Source organism: Megascapheus bottae, chromosome 2, assembly GCF_031878675.1.
Source record: "Megascapheus bottae isolate mThoBot1 chromosome 2, mThoBot2.hap1, whole genome shotgun sequence".
In the NCBI taxonomy this organism is placed as follows: Eukaryota; Metazoa; Chordata; class Mammalia; order Rodentia; family Geomyidae; genus Megascapheus; species Megascapheus bottae.
In genome coordinates this window covers 83495985-83514393 of record NC_143510.1, presented here as the reverse complement: position 1 = coordinate 83514393, position 18409 = coordinate 83495985, and the positions used below count along the sequence as shown (strand labels likewise).

At 37.7% G+C, this 18409-nt stretch overlaps 1 protein-coding gene across 3 annotated transcripts in view; it reads left to right on the top strand.

Moving 5' to 3' along the window:
• The window catches only part of C2H12orf42 (chromosome 2 C12orf42 homolog), a 107784-nt gene that overhangs the window by 77888 nt on the left and 11487 nt on the right, over positions 1 to 18409 (top strand). For 2 of the 3 annotated variants that reach the window (XM_090328516.1, XM_090328518.1), the window contains one exon: positions 10824 to 10895. The exons of the other annotated variant lie outside the window; for it this stretch is intronic. In XM_090328516.1, the coding sequence (XP_090184642.1) occupies positions 10824 to 10895 (72 nt within the window). The remainder of the gene's footprint in view (positions 1 to 10823; positions 10896 to 18409) is intronic. 3 annotated transcript variants of the gene reach the window in all.

Here is an 18409-nt window from a genome sequence, read left to right as displayed (position 1 = left end):
ACCACGTGGTAAGCCATAACTATGTACAATTATAAATGGTAAATTGTATATAGTTAAGTGTTAATGTTATTGCCTTCATTCAATCATACAGCACAAGTAGGCCATGTACTAAATTACTATAGGTTAAAATTTGTTACCATAGCCAGCATTACTTGTTTAAAAATTTTATCTTTGACCAATTCTAATTTAATATTTAATACCCAGTCATTAAGGAAAGATATCACAGTGAAAATGGTGGGAATAACCAGAAGATAACCCATTATCTTGTAACAAGAATGTTTGTGTGTGTGTGTGTGTGTGTGTGTGTGTGTGTGATTTTTCTTGTACTTAATATTAAAGGATTCAAGTTAGTAGAGCATGCTGCCATTGTTTGGAAAGGATGGCCGATGGAGCAAGAAGTTCTCAGATCCTCAACTTGACAACACTTATTCTTATGTAGATTTGTCTACTTTCTCCCTGTGTCCATAGTTATTATTATAGAGCTGTAAGCCTGAAGTAAATATGATTTTGTATTTTGCTTTAACTTACCATTAACAGCATCTTTCTTTTTTATTGTACTGTATAAAGGGGCTACAGTTACATTTGCTAGATAGAAGGTGCATTACTTCTCACATATTGTTACCCCTTCTTATGTTTTGTCCCCATTTCTCTCCGCCCATCATCTCCCACTCCTCTTGTTTTTCCCCCTTCCCTTTCCTATTTCAAATAAACAAATAAACACATATAAAATATGCCTGGTAACAAAGTCAGAATATCTTTCCATACTGTATTAAAAGTCAGCTCAATAAACATTTTTATATGTAATTCCTTCATATTTTTTGGATGGCCTAGACTGGCCACAATTCTCTATTTATTCCAATTTGGCCTTGAACTCACAACCCATCTGTCTCAGCCTTCTGAGTGTTGGGATTACAGTCATGGGCCACCAATGCCTGGCTTATACAGATTCTTTTAATAGCTCAATAATATTGACTTATTATGATTGAATTAAGCATTTCTCCCTTGTGAGACATTGGGCTGGCTTTATTTATTTTCCTTTCATGAATAACCATAATCTTTTCTGCACAGACATCAAGAACCACATCGAAATAGTCAATTGTTCTTGCTGCATATTTAATAGGAGTATCAACAGAAATGGCCCTAATGAAGTATCTAAGATCTTACACACTATGTACAGAGACAAACACAATTTCCTAATTTTATGATTAACTGGTCTAATCTGTGAATGTGGTGAAATTGAAAGTGCTGCCAAGCCCTGAATGGCAATGGGCTAATGATGATAAAGATGATGATGGCGATAATGATAATAGCATCAGCAACAGCAATAATAGTGATAAAATATTGATTAAGCCTTATTGTATGTCAGATTCTTCTCTCCATGCTTTACCTACACCAACTCATTTGATATTCACAACAATCTTATGGACAAAGTAACATAATCACCTCCATTTTATAGGAGAGAAACCCTAGAGAGGTTAGTAATTTCTAATGATTATAGAGCTAATATGTCCTAGATGCTTTGCATTGATGATTGTAATTATCTCTCTCTCTCTCCTCTCTCTCCTCTCTCTCTCTCTCTCTCTCTCTCTCTCTCTCTCTCTCTCTCTCTCTCTCTCTCTCTCTCTCTCTCTCTCTCTCTGTGCATGTGTGTGTGTGTGCATGTGCGTGTGTGTGTGTGTGTGTGTGTGTGTGTCCGTCCGTCCGTCCATTCTGGAGCATGAACTCAGGGTCTGGACATTGTCCCCGAGATTTTATGCTCAATGTTAATGCTCTACCACTTGAATCACAACTCCACTTCCAGCTTTTTGGTTTTGTAGTCAATTGGAGATAAAAGTCTCAGACTTTCCTCTAGTTGGAACCACAGTCCTCAGACTTCAGCCTCCTGAATAGCTAGGATTACAATTGTGAACCACGAATAGCCAGCATAAGTATTTTTTTTAAATTTAGTTTTCCTTTAAATCCTTACAAGTAGGAAGAATCAACATTCCAATTGTACATATGAAATATTTGTAACCTACAAGAGCAAGTCTATATGGAAGCCATAGTTCTTAGAAAGGTCCAAGACTCAAACTCAGCCTGATTTCAAAGTAGGTACACTCTAAGCTATTCTGCCATTCTGAAAAGTCAGTGAAGTGAGGTTAAATGAATTACCTAGAATGACTCATAAGCAGTAGCCAATCTTAGCCTGTCATTTCTGATACATCATAATTTCTATTATGTGTTTGTCTCTTTTCAAGGCCTCTATTTTGTCCCTCTCTCCGCCATCTTTCCCATTTTTTGCTTTCTGTAGAACATCTCTATTGTATATAGACTTGTATAGACAGCCCCAATTGGACACATTTAGGCTTATCAGACTTTCCAGCCAGTTAATTTAGCCCTTGTACTGTGATTTCAGGTCCCCACGAAGGAAGTTAGATGGAACTGCTGGGGTCTCATGTTTAATTATCTATGTTGGTAGAAGAAAGTGGTGTGGGACTTACATGCTATGAGACTGTGTGTGAATCATTTTATTATGAATGGGGGTAGGGCAGCAAAATGGAGATAGGAGTATCATTCCTAGTTGGGAATCAGGCACACGTGTCACAGCTTTCTAAATGAGAGACCTGCTAGGCAGTGGTGTGTTTATTGGTCAGTCCATGCTTGGAGTTTTCATGCATATTATTTTTGTAAGTCTCAGACCTTGAACTCAGGGTGTGGGTACTGTCCTTGGACTTTCTCAAGGCTAGAGCTCTACCACTTGAGCTTCAGCACCACTTCCAGCTTTTTTTTTCTATGTATGTGGTACCAAGGAATCGAACCCAGGTCTTAGTGCATGCTAGGCAAGCAGTCTACCACTAGGGCAGTCTCCGGCCCTTAAATTTTTTATTCTGGGAAACTATTTGGGAGAATCATTTGTGGGGTTTGGGGTCATTAAAAAGATTATAAAGATTTGAAGTCCCTGATTTTATTTTGCGAAATTACATGAGCAGGAGATGCTTATATATTCAAGATGGATTATTCATTTTTGAATTTGAACTAAAATTCTAATGCATGTACATATGCCATCTGGGACTAGTCTTCAGGATTCTGCATAAGGGATGCAGAGTGTGAGATGTGAGCAGGGTAAGGATGCAAAGACTGCTCAGACACAACCCTCAAAGCTGCTCAGCACTTATCTGGTCATTTTCTCTCTGATGTCTAAAAGGAGGATAGAGATTGATCGTAGCAACTCGCAAACAGGTTTTCCCATCCATGCTGACTCTCAGAGCTGATGTCATCTTTCTAATGTGATGCAGTTAGGTCATTTGTGCATCTCATAGCTTCCATTACGGAATCTGCTTCAAGAGTCTTTCTAGAGAAAGACATGGGACGTGCATGTCTAACCATACAATCTGGGTGACTTTCTAGTTTATAAACTTTCTTATAAATTTTGCTTGTTTCTTTTTTTAGCATGTATCTTGGGGTGAATAATACATTAAAAGAGCAGATTTGAAGATTAGAGAAATTTTGCCTATAGTACAGAGCCTGGCATAGAGGCTGTATGCACGTTTACTTTCTCTATTCCCCTTATTGAATCTATTCCGTAATGGGTATTAGAGTATAGAACATATCCCTTGCTAAATGTCATGAGAGATGAAGTCAGTCAAATCCATCAATCATTTGATATGTTCTGAGCCCTTAGATGTTAGAAAATTGGATTGTCTCTTGAGAAGTTGAGCAGCCTATCAAGAAGTTGAGTACTTGAGTTTTGTCACATACCAGTGATATCCAGCTGCTAAACTCTTCCACCTGGAAGCTCTGAAGGCATAAAGCTGTGCCCACAAATTGATCAATTTAGTATAGTTTATCTACTCTCCTACCTACCTACCTACCTGCCTACCTGATTGTCAGTCTGTCCATCTATCCATCATCCATCCATCCATCCATCCATCCACCCACCCAATTAAGTATGGTTCTCTACGTGTGTGTCTCTTTATATATATATATATATAATATATTATATAGTATATGGAACAAATAAAATATTATAGAATATATTTTATGTTATAGACATACCTTTATATCTATTTATGTAGATATAGCAATATTATAAATATATTATTTATATATTATATATAAATAATATATTTATTTATAATATATAATACAGAGAGATAATATATTATTTATGAGGAGATTTTTTTAATGGTAGTTGGTAGTTGATTATGGAAGCTAGTCCCAAGATAAGCTGCCTGAGAGTAGTGGAGAGTAGGGGTGTAACTCAGAGTCTGAAAACCCTATGAACCAGGGGAGCAAATGGTGTAACTCTCAATTGAGGTCCAAGGTCAAGTGGGTAGAGGAAGATGCTGGTCCCAGAATCTCAAGTCCCAAGAACCAATGTATTTAAATTTGAAATTGACACATGGTGGAGGAGATGGGTTTGTTCAAATTGCACTAGTTCCATGTATGGCAGTATCCTAATAGAATCCCTTCATGTAACAAATGTGTGCTACTTCCACATAAAATAAAAAAAATAAATTGGCAACCAATAAAGTTGACAGATCTGAATTTAATACATGAATGGGTTTGTGTCATCAGGATACAGAAAGGTTCTGTGAAAACTCCCACTTTCAGTCATGCCCTCTCCCTAGTCCTCGCTGCGTTCTGTTCTCAATCACTATAGCTGTTTAAAAAATCTTTTTGAAAATGCTACATAAATAAAATTGTACACTGTATACTATTTTGAGACTAGCTTATTTTACTCTGTAAAATGTGTTTGAGATATATCAAATTTCTTGCTCAAATCACTAGTTTGCTACCTAAGTCTTGCTGAGTCATGTTTTATTGTCAGTTTGTTTTCTATCACGCATGGACGTTTGAAGTGTCAGATACCCTCAACGAAGGACTCTTGAATTCTTACCTCTTTTGTGTCTTCTTTTTCTTGATTATACTGGCTAGAATTATTTTATTGTTGCATACTTCACTCTGTGTGTGTGTGTGTGTGTGTGTGTGTGTATGTGCGCGCGCGCACACACATGCCAGTTCTAGGGCTTGAACTCAAGATCTGCGTGCTGTCCTGAACATTTTTTTTTGTTGTTGTTGTTATTGTTCAAAGCTGGCATTCTACCACTTGAACCATATATCCACATTTGGTTTTTTGCTGGTTAATTTGGAGATAAGTCTCATGGCCTTTCCTGCTCAGGCTAGCTTTGACCATGTATGGGCCACAGGTACCTGGCCTCATTGATTTAAAAAAATTATTAATTTATTTTTTATTTTATTGTCAAGATAATGTATAGAGGAGTTACAGTACATTTGTCAGGTAGTAGGTGCATTATTTCTTACACATTGATACCCCTTCTCATGTTTTTGTCCCCATTTCCCTTCCCTCACTCCTCCCAATCATCTTATTTTCCCCCTTCCCTTCCCTATTTAAAATAAACAAATAAACGTATATACAATATATGAAGTAATAAAATCAGACACAGTAACAACATGAGATTAACCATAAGGACAAAAAAAAGAGAAGAGAAATAACATAGCACATTAAGAACAACAGTCATTCTTTCTTCCATATCCTAGAGATCCTTTCATTTAGTCTCATCCTATATGACCTTCTATACATAGGTTTTGCCCCATTGCAATCCTCTGCTAGGAGAGACCTAGATGTGTACTAATTATGACAAATGAGGGAAACCATAGAGCCTATGTTCCTTTGGGTCTGGCTTACTTCACTTAATATGATTTTTTCCAAGTCTTTCCATTTCCTTCCAAATGGGGCAATGTCATTCTTTGTGATGGCAGCATAGAATTCCATTGTATATAAGTACCACATCTTCTTGATCCAATCATCTACTGAGGAGCATCTGAGGCCTCATTTATTTTTGACTCTGATCTTAGTATTTCTTTTTTTCTACTTACTTGATGCTTAGTTTTTTTTTATTATCAACTTTAGGACTTCTCTTCAGTTATCTCCTCTCTCTTGTATCTGCACAGAGAACACTAGCTATATTTTTCTTAGGTGTTCATTCTTTCTTCTCAACTCCAGGATTCTAGGATGTTCTTTCAGGGTTTTCCTTCCTTGTACCACAGGGGAGCAGATTAGGGAGACAAGCTAAATCATCATCATCAGGACTATCTTATTTTTTTTCTTGTCTCTCTGGGCTCATTATCTTTTTTATTGACATACTGCACATTTTCCAACATCTTTTAAGGCTTTTTTCTGTATTTTAAGGGACACATAGGCAAATTTTCCTACTATGAAAGTAGTTTCTTTTGTCTAAATTATAAATGACTTATTGAGTTCAGATGATCTGAATTTCCCCAGAAGTTCTAAAACATCATGACCTTAGAGTATCTGTGGCACATAGTTGAAATTGGAATTTACTGCATAATGCATGTTTCAGAGTATTATATTTGTAAAATCCCATCATAAGCTTTAAAATGCTAATATTTATGACTTGAGTTGTATGTTCTGTGACGCTTTTAAAGGAAGTCTTCTGAATCTATTCTATTCATAGTTTAAAAATGAGCTGGATAAGGCACAGAGAAGTGATTATACTAATATGAATGGATATTCCAGGTTGTATTTTTAGGCAACTGTGCTTGGCTATGTATTTTTATGACAAGAGAGATGTTCATGCCTTCAGGCTGGACTAGCAGATTCAGTTGATGATGTGATCAAGTGCTGCCACCTGTCACAATGTCTCCTCCCTCCCTTTCTCCTACTCCTATTCCTACTCCTGCTGAACTGCTTCTTATATTCCTTGGATAGAAAGGTGTACATTCCAGGTCCTTGTGAACCAGAAAAACCATACTGTATCTCTTATTAAATAGGAATCAGGAATCCAGCAACTGAAGGCAAATAGATGAAGCTGTGGTCTGAAAATGGAAAGAAATGAAGATGTAGGAACCCTCAAGAGAGTTTAGGAGTTGGGTGTTGAGGAATCATGCTGACAATCCTAGCTGGGGGTTTGAGGATCATGGTTTGAAGCCAGCCTGGGAGGAAAGTCCATTAGATTCTTATCTCCAGTTAACCACCAAAAAGCTAGAAGTGTAGATGATACTACAGTAGTAGAGTGTAGAGGGGAGTGAAAAAGCTCAGGGACAGCACTCAGGGCCTGAATTCAAGCCCCAGGAGTGATGCACACACAGAAAGTTTAGGAAGCTCTTACTTTTAGGAGAACTATATATAAAAATGTAAAGGCGGGAGAGAAGAGTATTGCAAAAATGAAACAAAATAAAGGTATTTCCTTTTTAGCAGAATGTGGTGACCAAAAGCCAGAGGCTGATCTGAGCACTGCCAGAATAACCTTAGTGTCAGGTGCATAGATACAGCAGGAAAAGTCACAATGTGAAGAAGCATGGAAATATGGGTCTATTTCTTAGTTCCAGTAGAGCTGACAGATTTGCCCATCTTTGGGAGAGAGGATGCACCGAGGAAGAGACTTCACGTGTGTTTTGTTTGTCTCAGCCTGGAAGCCACTCACCACCGAGTGTAACTGAGATATGAATTAAGATCATGTAAAATTTAATATTAGATTCTTCAGTTCAACTAGTTACATTTCAATGCTTATTAGTCACTGTGGACCAGTGCTCACTGCCTTAGACTCCTTTCCCCTCTTTCTACAAGTTTTGTAGAAACAGATATTATAGTAATATTAGAGCTAAAAGAAGATTTCTTTATAGGCATAAAAGAAAAGATTGACCTTTTGAATAGAAACATGGATGATAACGTGCTGTGGTCTTAGAATGATTGTCAAGAGGTGAGATGAAGAGGCAGGTAAGGTTGCCTGAGTCTTAAAAGAGGACAGAAAAGGAATGGGCAAGTGAGCCAGCGGGATTGAGGAATGAAGGGCTCACTCTGGAGGCTATCTTTCCAGCAATGGAAGGGTCGAGCTAGGAGTGAAAGTTTGTGGCACTATTAAGTCAGAAGAGGTAACGTTTGAGGGCTGAGGAATCAGCCTCTATTTAAAATATTCTGGAGAGAGGATTTTAACACAGGACTCTATGTAAAGATAAGAGTCTCAGATCATCCAAGACTCCCAAATGAAGACACAATTTGAAGGAAGAAGGGAAATGTCATTGCTTGGTACAACTTGTTTCTCCTGGCTATGTGGAGCCTCCATGGAGTTTATCTTCATTGTTGGCTCCATTCACCCAAGCAGCTCTGCCTGAAGCAGAACAGCATTTTTCTCAGTGATATATTTTGCCACTGAATAGACATTTAATGTATTTGAGTTGATATGACTGGGAAACAACAGGAGCTTTGCTTAAAATAGAAAGGTAGATTCACATCCAACTTTCTTAAGATATAAATTGCAATTTATTCATTTTTCCTTAAAATCTGAAGCTCTTCTGTTTTTTTGAGAACTTGGTAGATTTCATGTTTGGAAACTTTATATACTGATCACAGCTTCATGGAAACCAGTTATTCATGGTGTCCTGTGCCAGACAGTAGATTAAAAAAAATGCCCAACTTACTCTTTAACCAACCAAAAATTTCAAAAGGAAGGAGTTTTTTTTTTAAAATTTTATTGTCAGGATGATATATAGAGGGGTTATAGTTACGTTTGTATAGTAGTGAGTATATTGCTTCTTGAACCCCTTCCCATGTAGGAAGGAATTCCCTGCACAAGCACTGGAGTACACCCCCCCACCTTTGTAAACAGATCAGGAAACTGAGGAAGTAGAGAAGGCCAGTCAATGGTGAATTTGGAAAGAAGCCAGATTATATGATTTCTAATTATACTTTTGCCTCTAGTTTTCTGCCTGCAAATGTGTGGTAAACACCCAAAGATTTCTTTTGACTACAGATGGAACATGTCTTGTTCCTTAGAATAGAGTACATATAGATTCTAAATATAGATTAATGATAGTCTGAGAAAGACCAATAATGAGATGAAATAGAAGAAATAGCCAAAAGCTATGCTCAATATCACCTTGCCTGCTGGCTGGCCAAGGTTCTCAAAGCTGATTTAGAAAAACCTGTCTTCATTCTTAAAGTGGTTTCTTAAAATATTCCAGATAATCTAAAGTATTTAGGCAACAAAGGTTTACAGATTGCATTCTCAACACCCAGCTGGGTTACTGAGGAATAGGTATTGAGAATAAATAGTGTTGACTGAAACAGAGGCAATCTGATCCTCTGTGAATTTACAGCCAAGGGGCTGATGCTATTATTCTGATTGATCACCAATATAAAAAGAAAATAGCAGTCATCATTGTGTCTGGCCCTACCCTGATTCGTAGGCTTGAGAAAGTCCGCTGGGCTGTCTCATTAAGTCAGGACCCCTCCACTGATTTATTCTGGTAAAGCATTTCTTTTTCAGACACAAATGGGAGGGAGACGCTTGGGGGCCGGCGGGGAGGGAAGGGTCTTCTTCTGCTATGGTACGATAGTTTGCAAACTAAAGGTATTTGAGAACCACTGACCTATGGCAAGATTCTTTGAGAATTTCATTAAAGAACATTTCAATTTCCCATTTTTCCTCCCTCGGGGTTCACACATCGACATGCAGGGTATGTGAAAGCCAAGGTCAGATACACTAATGTACTAAAGGTAATGTGGACCAGCTCATTTTAGCCTTGTTCCATAAGATGCAAAACAAATGACTAAAAACTTAGGAGTTTTATTTCCCATCAAGATGTTTGTTCCATGTTTTTTTAATGACTGTATGAAGAGCTTGTCCTCTTGAGAGAAGTGATCTACTTTTTAAGATTTCGATGCATGGGACAATAAATATGAAATTATCTTTGGGTTTTTAAATCTGCCTGTGTATTTTCAGGTAGCGTGAGAAGGCAATTGTTTCTTTAGATGCTAAATAATTACATTCTCCTTGGGCTGCAGGTACCAGGAGCACACAAGATAAAATGGTAGTCACCAGCATGCTTTTTCTTAACTTTGATGGCCTTATCTTTCTATGGACTACACTTACTATTTTGAGTAAAGAAAGTTTAAAGTCAGCTTATTAAAGATTGTTAGCTGTAAAAAGTGGCTATCTTTTCAGTGGATTGCATATTTTTCAAAAATACAATTTGCTTCTAAATGCTATGGGCCAATCTGTCACCTTCTGGAAAGGGGGCAAAAGCGAGGGGTCAGACCTTAAAGCTGGAAAGGAGAGGAAAAAAACCTTGCCAACTTTTGTTAATGTATAGGCACTCACCACCCTCTGTTCATTAACACACATATTGCTTAATGCTTGGCAATGAAGCAGACATTTTTCTTGAGTGGGGTCGAAAAACTAATTATTCACCATATGGTGGTTGGCTCAGCAACAATTACTGAAGCAGTGGAAGCCGAGGGAAGTTGGCCGAGTGATTTCTTTGGGTAGTTTGCACAGCTCTGACTCTCTTGACATATGCCATTCATGGGGGCCTCTGGTGAGCAGATGGGCCAGGCTGGGAACTTGGGGAAATCGTGGCTGGGATGTGGTGGCAGCCCCTGTTTCTTTATCTTTCTATATAACTTGGAGTCACATGGCATGTGAAAATAACAAGTAGGGGATTGTACTGGGAGGATTTCCCTGCCTTCTTTTCTAAAGCCACAGCGTAATTTTGACTGCCTTTTCGTATTTTGTTTATTAAAGGGATCAGGGGTTTAGTTGAAAGAGATCCCTTGGTGGTGGGTAGGGCCTGGCCTAGGCTAGTGACACTCGTTCATTGTCAACAGGCAAAATGCTGACAGTTTGATAAGGGATAAGAAAATAGAGGAGGGTTTTTAAATTAAAATTTAAATTACTCTTTATTTGTTCTCTTCCTGTTTGTAAGACTCACATAGGCAAGTTCAGATAAGAACTGATTTTGATTCAGGATGCTCAAACCTCCTGAAAAGAATTCATGGGAATTATTGTCTTCTTTTCCAGAGAGCCTGATGCAGGCACATCTTGGGCGCTCTGGGGATTTTACACTGTCCAAGAGGAATAAAACGAAAGAAGGTGGGACAAGTTGCTGATTAGACATTAAATGAGCATTGATATGCTGAAAAATACAATTAAGCAATGTAGACGTTTAAGAAGCACTATTGGTATTGGTGGCTCACCTAGCCCCTTGGGATCCTGGGATCTGAAGGACTGATGTTCCAGGCTAGTCTCAGCTAAAATAACAGTTCACTAGATTTCACCTTGAAAATAACTAGCCAAAAAAGCAGGGCTGGAGATGTGGCTCCTATGCAAGAGCATCAACCTAGTAAGCCAAACGCTGAGTTCAAACCCTCATAGATGCCCCCAAATTAAGAGGTAGCGTCTTCAGGAAGGCACTAATGCTGCTGGTTCGTGGCTGGTACTTGAAGTCAACATGGTGCATTGTTTGTATTCTTCAGATGGGAAATTAAACCCTCAGAGCTGACTCACCATGCCTACAGAGAATATCTTAAAGACTTGTCATGGTGGCTCACATTTTGTGTGCTTTTAAAAGCCAACAGGCTTGGTGATCTGAAATGGAAGAAATGTAGGCTCTTTTCTTCCTTTCTTATTTTGCCAACCTGAAACTCTCTATTACTAAAAATTTGGTCCTAGTTCAAGATGATAGTGTAATGGGGCCCCACATTTTCTTCAGCTCAGATGCAAAGATTTCACTGTTCCCAGCCAGATCACTGTTTACTGCTAGAAAAGAAAAAAGGGGGAAGGAGCTCCTGCCCTCTTGGTTTCTCTCTGTTTCTAAAATGTCTTTCTGACATCTGGGAAGCCTGTTCCATTATACATGTTTTGTAAATGAAAGTATGTTTTCTAAGGAGTGAGTATTACAACTCTGTGAACTAAAGACAGATAAAATGTTGGTTTATGATAATGACTGACATTTATGGAGAAATTTAGACACATGGAAATGCAGTGATAAGGAAGACATAGATAGTCCTCATGTGCCAGAGAGTCAAGTAAGGAGGGATAGTTGGACTAGGTGAGTGGCTCATGCCTGAAATCCTAGCTGCTCAAGAAGCTGAGATCTGAGGGTCATGGTTCAAAGTCAACCTGGTCAGAAATATCCATGAGACTTTGTCTCCAGTTAGTATTCAAAAAGCCAGAAGTAGAGCTGTGGCTCAAGTGATAGAGAGTGATACCCTCGAGCAAAAATGCTAAGTGACAGTGCCCAGGCCTGGCTCTGTGTCCAAGTCCTAGGGCTGGAACAATAACAACAAAATGACAGTAGTTGGTGAGGGATAAAGCTATATGGGGGACTAAGGACAGGTAGAGAGAGAAACCAAAAATAAATACTGTTGGCAAGCAAGAAATAAACTTGTAGGAGATGGTAGGGACAATAGACAAATAGCCCTCATCCTTCCTTGGTGAATTGGTCTTGCTATGGCCAGTTTTTAAGAGCCTCTGTGCTCTGAGACTGGGTTGCCAACCTTTTCAGTTTAAGGTCATGGTTGTAGATTATCCACCAAGGAATTTGGCACTAATCCATCTAGTACTGTTAGAAGCTCCTGTGTACTTCTAGAAGTACTTTCTTATTACTGAGCTTACAAAGTAAAACAAAAAATGGAAGTCGATGCAGTCTCTTAAATCAAGTGCTTCAGTATATGTTCTTTGTATATGGACACACCTGGGGTTGGAGTCCTAAAATATTGAAAAGTGGGGGAGATCATGGAAGGACTGGCATTGATCAAGATGGATTGTACTCAGGAGCTGACATTTTACACGGAAACCCTTTTGTATAACTATGTAATGCTAATAAAAAAATTTAAATAACTGATATTCACCCTATTCAGTACCATATATAATTATAATATATAATAAAGAATGTAATCATATATGTTTATTTATATATAAATGATTGTAGCATAACTATATAATGTGTAATATTCGTATAATATAGAATTGATATGATATAATATATACAATATATAATATGTATATATGTATTTATATAATATAACATATTATGTATTTTATATTCTACCTATAATACATACTATATAATATATATGAATTGTATCTTATTATATATGCATTTATATAATATATAACATATTATGTATTATATATTCTACCTATAATATATACCATATAAAATATATATATTATATTACATATATAACATATATAATTTTGATGTTAGTTTCAATGTGAAGATATACATTATATGAATATGTTACATGTATAGTATATGTACTATATAAATAATTTTGTTGTTTTTTGGCTGTGAAGAAAGATGGAGAATAGCATGAGAATCATTTGCAAATTAGATTCCATATATTATTTCTATGTCTATAATTGGAGTAGGAAACGAGCAAAGGAAGTTCAACACTTTTATCTCTTAAAGCTTAAACTACAATGTTTGGAGTTATAAACTTCAGATTATTTTGAAGTCTAGCCAAAATGATTCATTTACTCAATAATTTTTCTAAAAAATCGCTTCTGTCAAAAAGACTGCACAAGCTAGGTTCACACCTAGGTCTTGGTTACTTAGAAAGTAGAAATTTTAAGATCACAATTCAGAGCCAATCTGGGCCTGACAATCTGTGAAACATGTACCTCCAATTCACCAACAAAAAGTTCAGATGGTAGAATGCTTTTCTTACCAAAAAAGCAATGGGATAGCTCCTAGGCCCTGAGTTCAGGCCTCAGTATCAGCACAAAGAAAGACTACATAAGAAATAAAATCATTTCGGGCTGGGAGTTTGGCCTAGTGGTAGAGTACTTGCCTAACATGCACAAAGACCCAGGTTCAAGTCCTCGGTACCACATGAATAGAAAAGCTGGAAGTGGTGTTGTGGCTCAAGTGGTAGAGTGCTAGCCTTGAGAAAGGCCCAAGGACAGTGTTCAGGCCATGAATTCAGTCCCCAGGACTGGCAAAAAAAAAAAAAAAAGAAATAAACTTATTGCATGCATGACACAATATAATACAGTCATGAAAAGTTTTCACACAATATTTGTAGCACATGAACTTTCTGAATGATAGAGAATTAAGTGAAAAAAAGAACATGAAAACATCAGTATGACCGTCTTTAATACAGCTAATACATGCGTGGTTTACAGAGTGTTTTTCTCAAACAGTATTTTTGGTATAAATGTATTCTTTATAATATACATTGTTTAATCTGGCATTTAACTTGGAGTCTAATAGTTTCATTGGCTTTCAATTTGCCTCACTGACCAAGGACATGGACAGGAATACAGAAGGCCCTTTCTCATGGCGTGCACATGAGAAAGTAGGGAAATAGTAATCAAACCTATATAGCATAACATACTTTCAATAATAAGTCCTATGAGAGCAAGGTGATTGGGAGTGATTGTTTTAAATCAATAAGGCCATCACAGGAAACCTCTTTGGGGAGGTGAAATGTGTGCAGAGCTGGAGGTATAGCAAAGTCCTATGACTTTAGTGCAAACAACTGAGAAGAGAAGCTTCTAGCAGACAAGAGGATAAATGCCCAGGAGTGGGATTGCTGGGTCATAGGGAAGCTCTATGTTTATAGTCTTTTGAGGAACCATACTGCTTTCCATAGTGGTTTATTTTCCTACCGACAGTGTGGTAGCATTCTCTTTTGGCCATTCTGTTGTTTTTTCATAGCCAATGATCCTAGCCATTCTAAGTAGGGTGTGGTGGAGTCTCAGTGTTGTTTTGATTTGCATTTCTTTTATGGCCAGAGATATGGAACATCACTTCATGTCACTACTGCCCCTTCTTATTTCTTCTTTGGAGAAGTCTCTCTTTAAGTCTTTAGTCCACTTATTAATGGGGTGGTTGTTTCTTTGAGTGACTTGTTTTGGGGAGGTTTAATTTTTTTTAGCTTTAAGTATATTTTAGATATAGGGTCCTTGTCTGATTTAGAGCTATCTCCCAACTTCTGGGCTCTAGTTATCCTGCTAGCTATGTCCTTTGCCATGCAAAAACTTTCCAGTTTAATGCAACCCACTTATCCAGACTTTCTTGGATTTGTGGTGTTTCTGGATCTCTACTTAGGAAGTTTTGACTTGTGCCAAAGAACCCTAGTGTTTCCCATATCCCTTCCCATAATATTTTCAGTGCCCAGCCATGTTCATCGGAACATTATTGACCATAGCTAACATATGGAACCAACCCAGATGCTCCTCCTTAGATAAATGGAACAAGAAAAAAATGTGGTATATATTGCTGGGCGCTGGTGGCCCACATCTATAATCCTTGCTACTCAGGAGGCTGAGATCTGAGGACCAAAGTTCAAAGCCAGCCCATGTACAAAAGGACCTGAGACTCTTATCTCCAATTAACCTTTAGAAAACAGAAAGTGGGGCTCGGCTCAAAGGTAGGGTGGTAGAGCTCAGAGACAGTGCCCAGGCTGAGTTCAAGCCCCATGACCCACTAAAAATAATGGAAAAGAAAAGAAAAGAAAAAATGTGGTACATATACACAATGCTTCCATCAGAAAAATACCATTCAGTATAACATGCATGCTGTTTCACTTTAGAACATAATTTTTCATTATTCCTCTATTTATCAGGCTAGTTTTTGCTTGTCCTTTGTGTTTTACATTATTATAAAACATACCCCCTATCATTTTATATGATACTCCTTATCATTTTATATGATACACTGCTCTTGAGCAGTTGTGATCCTCTGCTAAGACTATCCTAGACATAGTCTGGTTAATACAAATGAAGGAAACCATTGCAGCCTATATTTCATTGGGTCTGGCTTTACTTTGCCTAACATAATTTTTTTCTTAAACCACATTCAGTGGGGCAAAACTCATTAAGTCTAGTTGAGCGATCAAGCCAGGTGGAGAGCAGATTTTGTCTGAAGATGGGGTAATGTTTATTTTGCAAAGGGAGGCTGGTGCTTTCCACTTAGTCACAAGCTCAGAGCACTACTGCTGCCAGCTGCCTGTGAGAGCATATACTTTCAGTTGGACCCAACATGACTTAGTGTCACATCACGGCCTTCAACCTCGTTTCTGCAGGATTCCGCTTCCCTCTTGGCCGTTTTCTTGACTGAATTTGTTACCTTCTAAATGGAAACATTGCTAAGTGTGGTCCAGGGGGATAAACCTATGAGGAAGACGAGGCAGGGAGCGTGGATTTGAGCAGGCGTGCCTGCTCAGTGGAGCAAACTCCAGTTGGATGCCAGCAAGCAGCCTGGGGACGGCAGGGTTTGAGGTCTGGAGGCATCAGATGCTTTTCACGCTATTATCCTGCTTGGCCACAAGAGTGTCGCTCAGAAAGTGAGTCCCTCCCTCTGCCCATGAATAAGGCCTGCCTGCCAACACCAATTCCAGCTGTGAACATGTAATCAGCTCTTCTATGGCCCCCAAAGGGTAGTCCCTCAGGCCTAAATTTAATTTTCATGCATATTTGTCTCCTCCTTCCACTTTATGCAAGAACTACTTTGTCGCCAATACAGGCGCCAACTATTTTGTTTGGATAATTGCTCCAAATCAACCCCAAACTACAGGGAGCACTTTTTTTTTTTTTAGTAAGCACATTTTAGTTAATTTTTTTGGTTAACTAGATTATGTCTTTCATTAGGGTTTCACTGTAAACATTTGCTTTATTTTGAAACAGTTCAGCACCAATGTCAGGTTCATTATCTTCCACACAGGGTTGGATAGAGTGAACAAATAAATTAGGAGCTGGAAGGTCCATGGACTGTCATATGAGAATGGCTGTTTTCTTTATCTTTCTCTACTCTTTCTGTCACAATCTCCTGGTCTTAGAATGGCTATAATAACCCAACTGGCAGTTTGGAGTCCCTGGGCAAAAAATGAACTCTTGTAAAACAAAGCTCTTATTACTTTTTTCAAGTGGAAACGAGTAGAAATCCTGAAGAAAGGATAAGACATATGGAAAAGCATAAAATATGAACAGAACATTTTAAAATAGAAAGTCCTCAGAATGGCTCCATATGGCCCAAGTTGTATTTAAGGTAACAGAAAACAGTAGCAGCTGCAAATGTTGGTTCCTGGGGTTGGGATTCAGTTCACAAGACAGTACTTTCCAATTCATTTTAAAGAATGCTTCCTTTGTCTAGCTCCTAAGTCTAATTCTTTTAGCCTTAGAGAGGAAATTAAATTAATAAGTTATTAATGAAGGAGCATATTTTTTTATTGATTATGTCTCATTCTTTGGAGAGTAGTAATGTCTCCTGAGTTATCATCTTTTCTCTTAGCCTATCTAGGCAATAGACCCTACTGAGAGTCTATGGACACTTAATAGTACAGCCTAACAGTATTGCAAGTGTTCATTTTTGAGACCCCAATTAAAAACTGATACAGGATGTTAAAACAACCTTCCCTGGAGACAGAGTCCATGGACACACACCTTCAAGCATGCCAATCAAAAACCATCTGTAAAGAATCAGGTAGAAATATGATATAACCCTTCTATTAATTACAATAAAAAAGAATCAGGTAGAAAATTACACAGAGAATTTGCTGGGATTTTTTGACCATAATATTAAAAAGAATTTTGGGGGAAATCAGTGTGAACATGAAATGGGTTTTGTTACTGAGATCTCTTTATAGATAAAAATGTGTCCCAATATAATTTGTGCTTTGTAGAAAATGAAGTTGTGAGGAGTGACTGTATCATAATAAATTATATGGAAAACTTATCAAAAAGACAGTATTTCTTTTTACTATCCTGCACTGGGATATACCATAGTATTTTTGATACTGGCTTGGATTTATCTTGGTTCTATCTTAAATCTGAATGTTGGAGATAAAATAGAAATATCAGAGGGAAAGGAAGAGTGGATGCTTCCACATAAATTTAATGAATCTATATTCACATGTCAGATCTTAATAGCAAGCACCAAAAGTCTCATTCTTATTACTCTTTCCGTTAAGTGTGCAAACTCTGTGAGAACTAAAATCTTGCCATTGTATGGCCATCTACATTTGTTTTGTCCTTTTTATTTTGTCTGACTGATAGTTCTGATTAACTAACTTCATTTATTTTCTCTGTTGCTAAACTGTACATTTATTTTTGGGGGCTGAACTGGCTGGATTCTAGGCTTTGTGTAGACATTACTGCACTGTAAGTTGGCCCCCTAATTCAATAATTCACCATGAAGACTGGGTTTTATCCTTCTTGTGTTAAACAGGCATCTAATCAACCATTAATTTCCTTTTTGTTGGATGAACATAATAACCATTTCTGTCTTCCTTTCTGATGAGAAACAGAGGCAGAGGGTAAGTGGCTGCCTTAAGTCAGAAAGGGAGATTTTGAGAATCAGCTATAGATATTCCTAAAGGTATTCCAAAATATGGTTAGAAAAAGGTCAAAATAGTTCTTTGTGGGGTGAGGGAGATGAATGGTGGATGATTATGTGCATCTGTAGGGTATGAGACATTATTTTAATTATTTTAATCCAGGCCTAGAATATGGTTTCTCACAATGAAGAGTTGGGTAACCTTAGACAAGTAACTTCATTTCTCTTAACTGAATTCTTAGCACGAAACAAAGTAGACCTGAATAATATTCTACAAAGAAGTAGCAAAATAGCTATGCATTATTGTTACCTAGGATCTTGT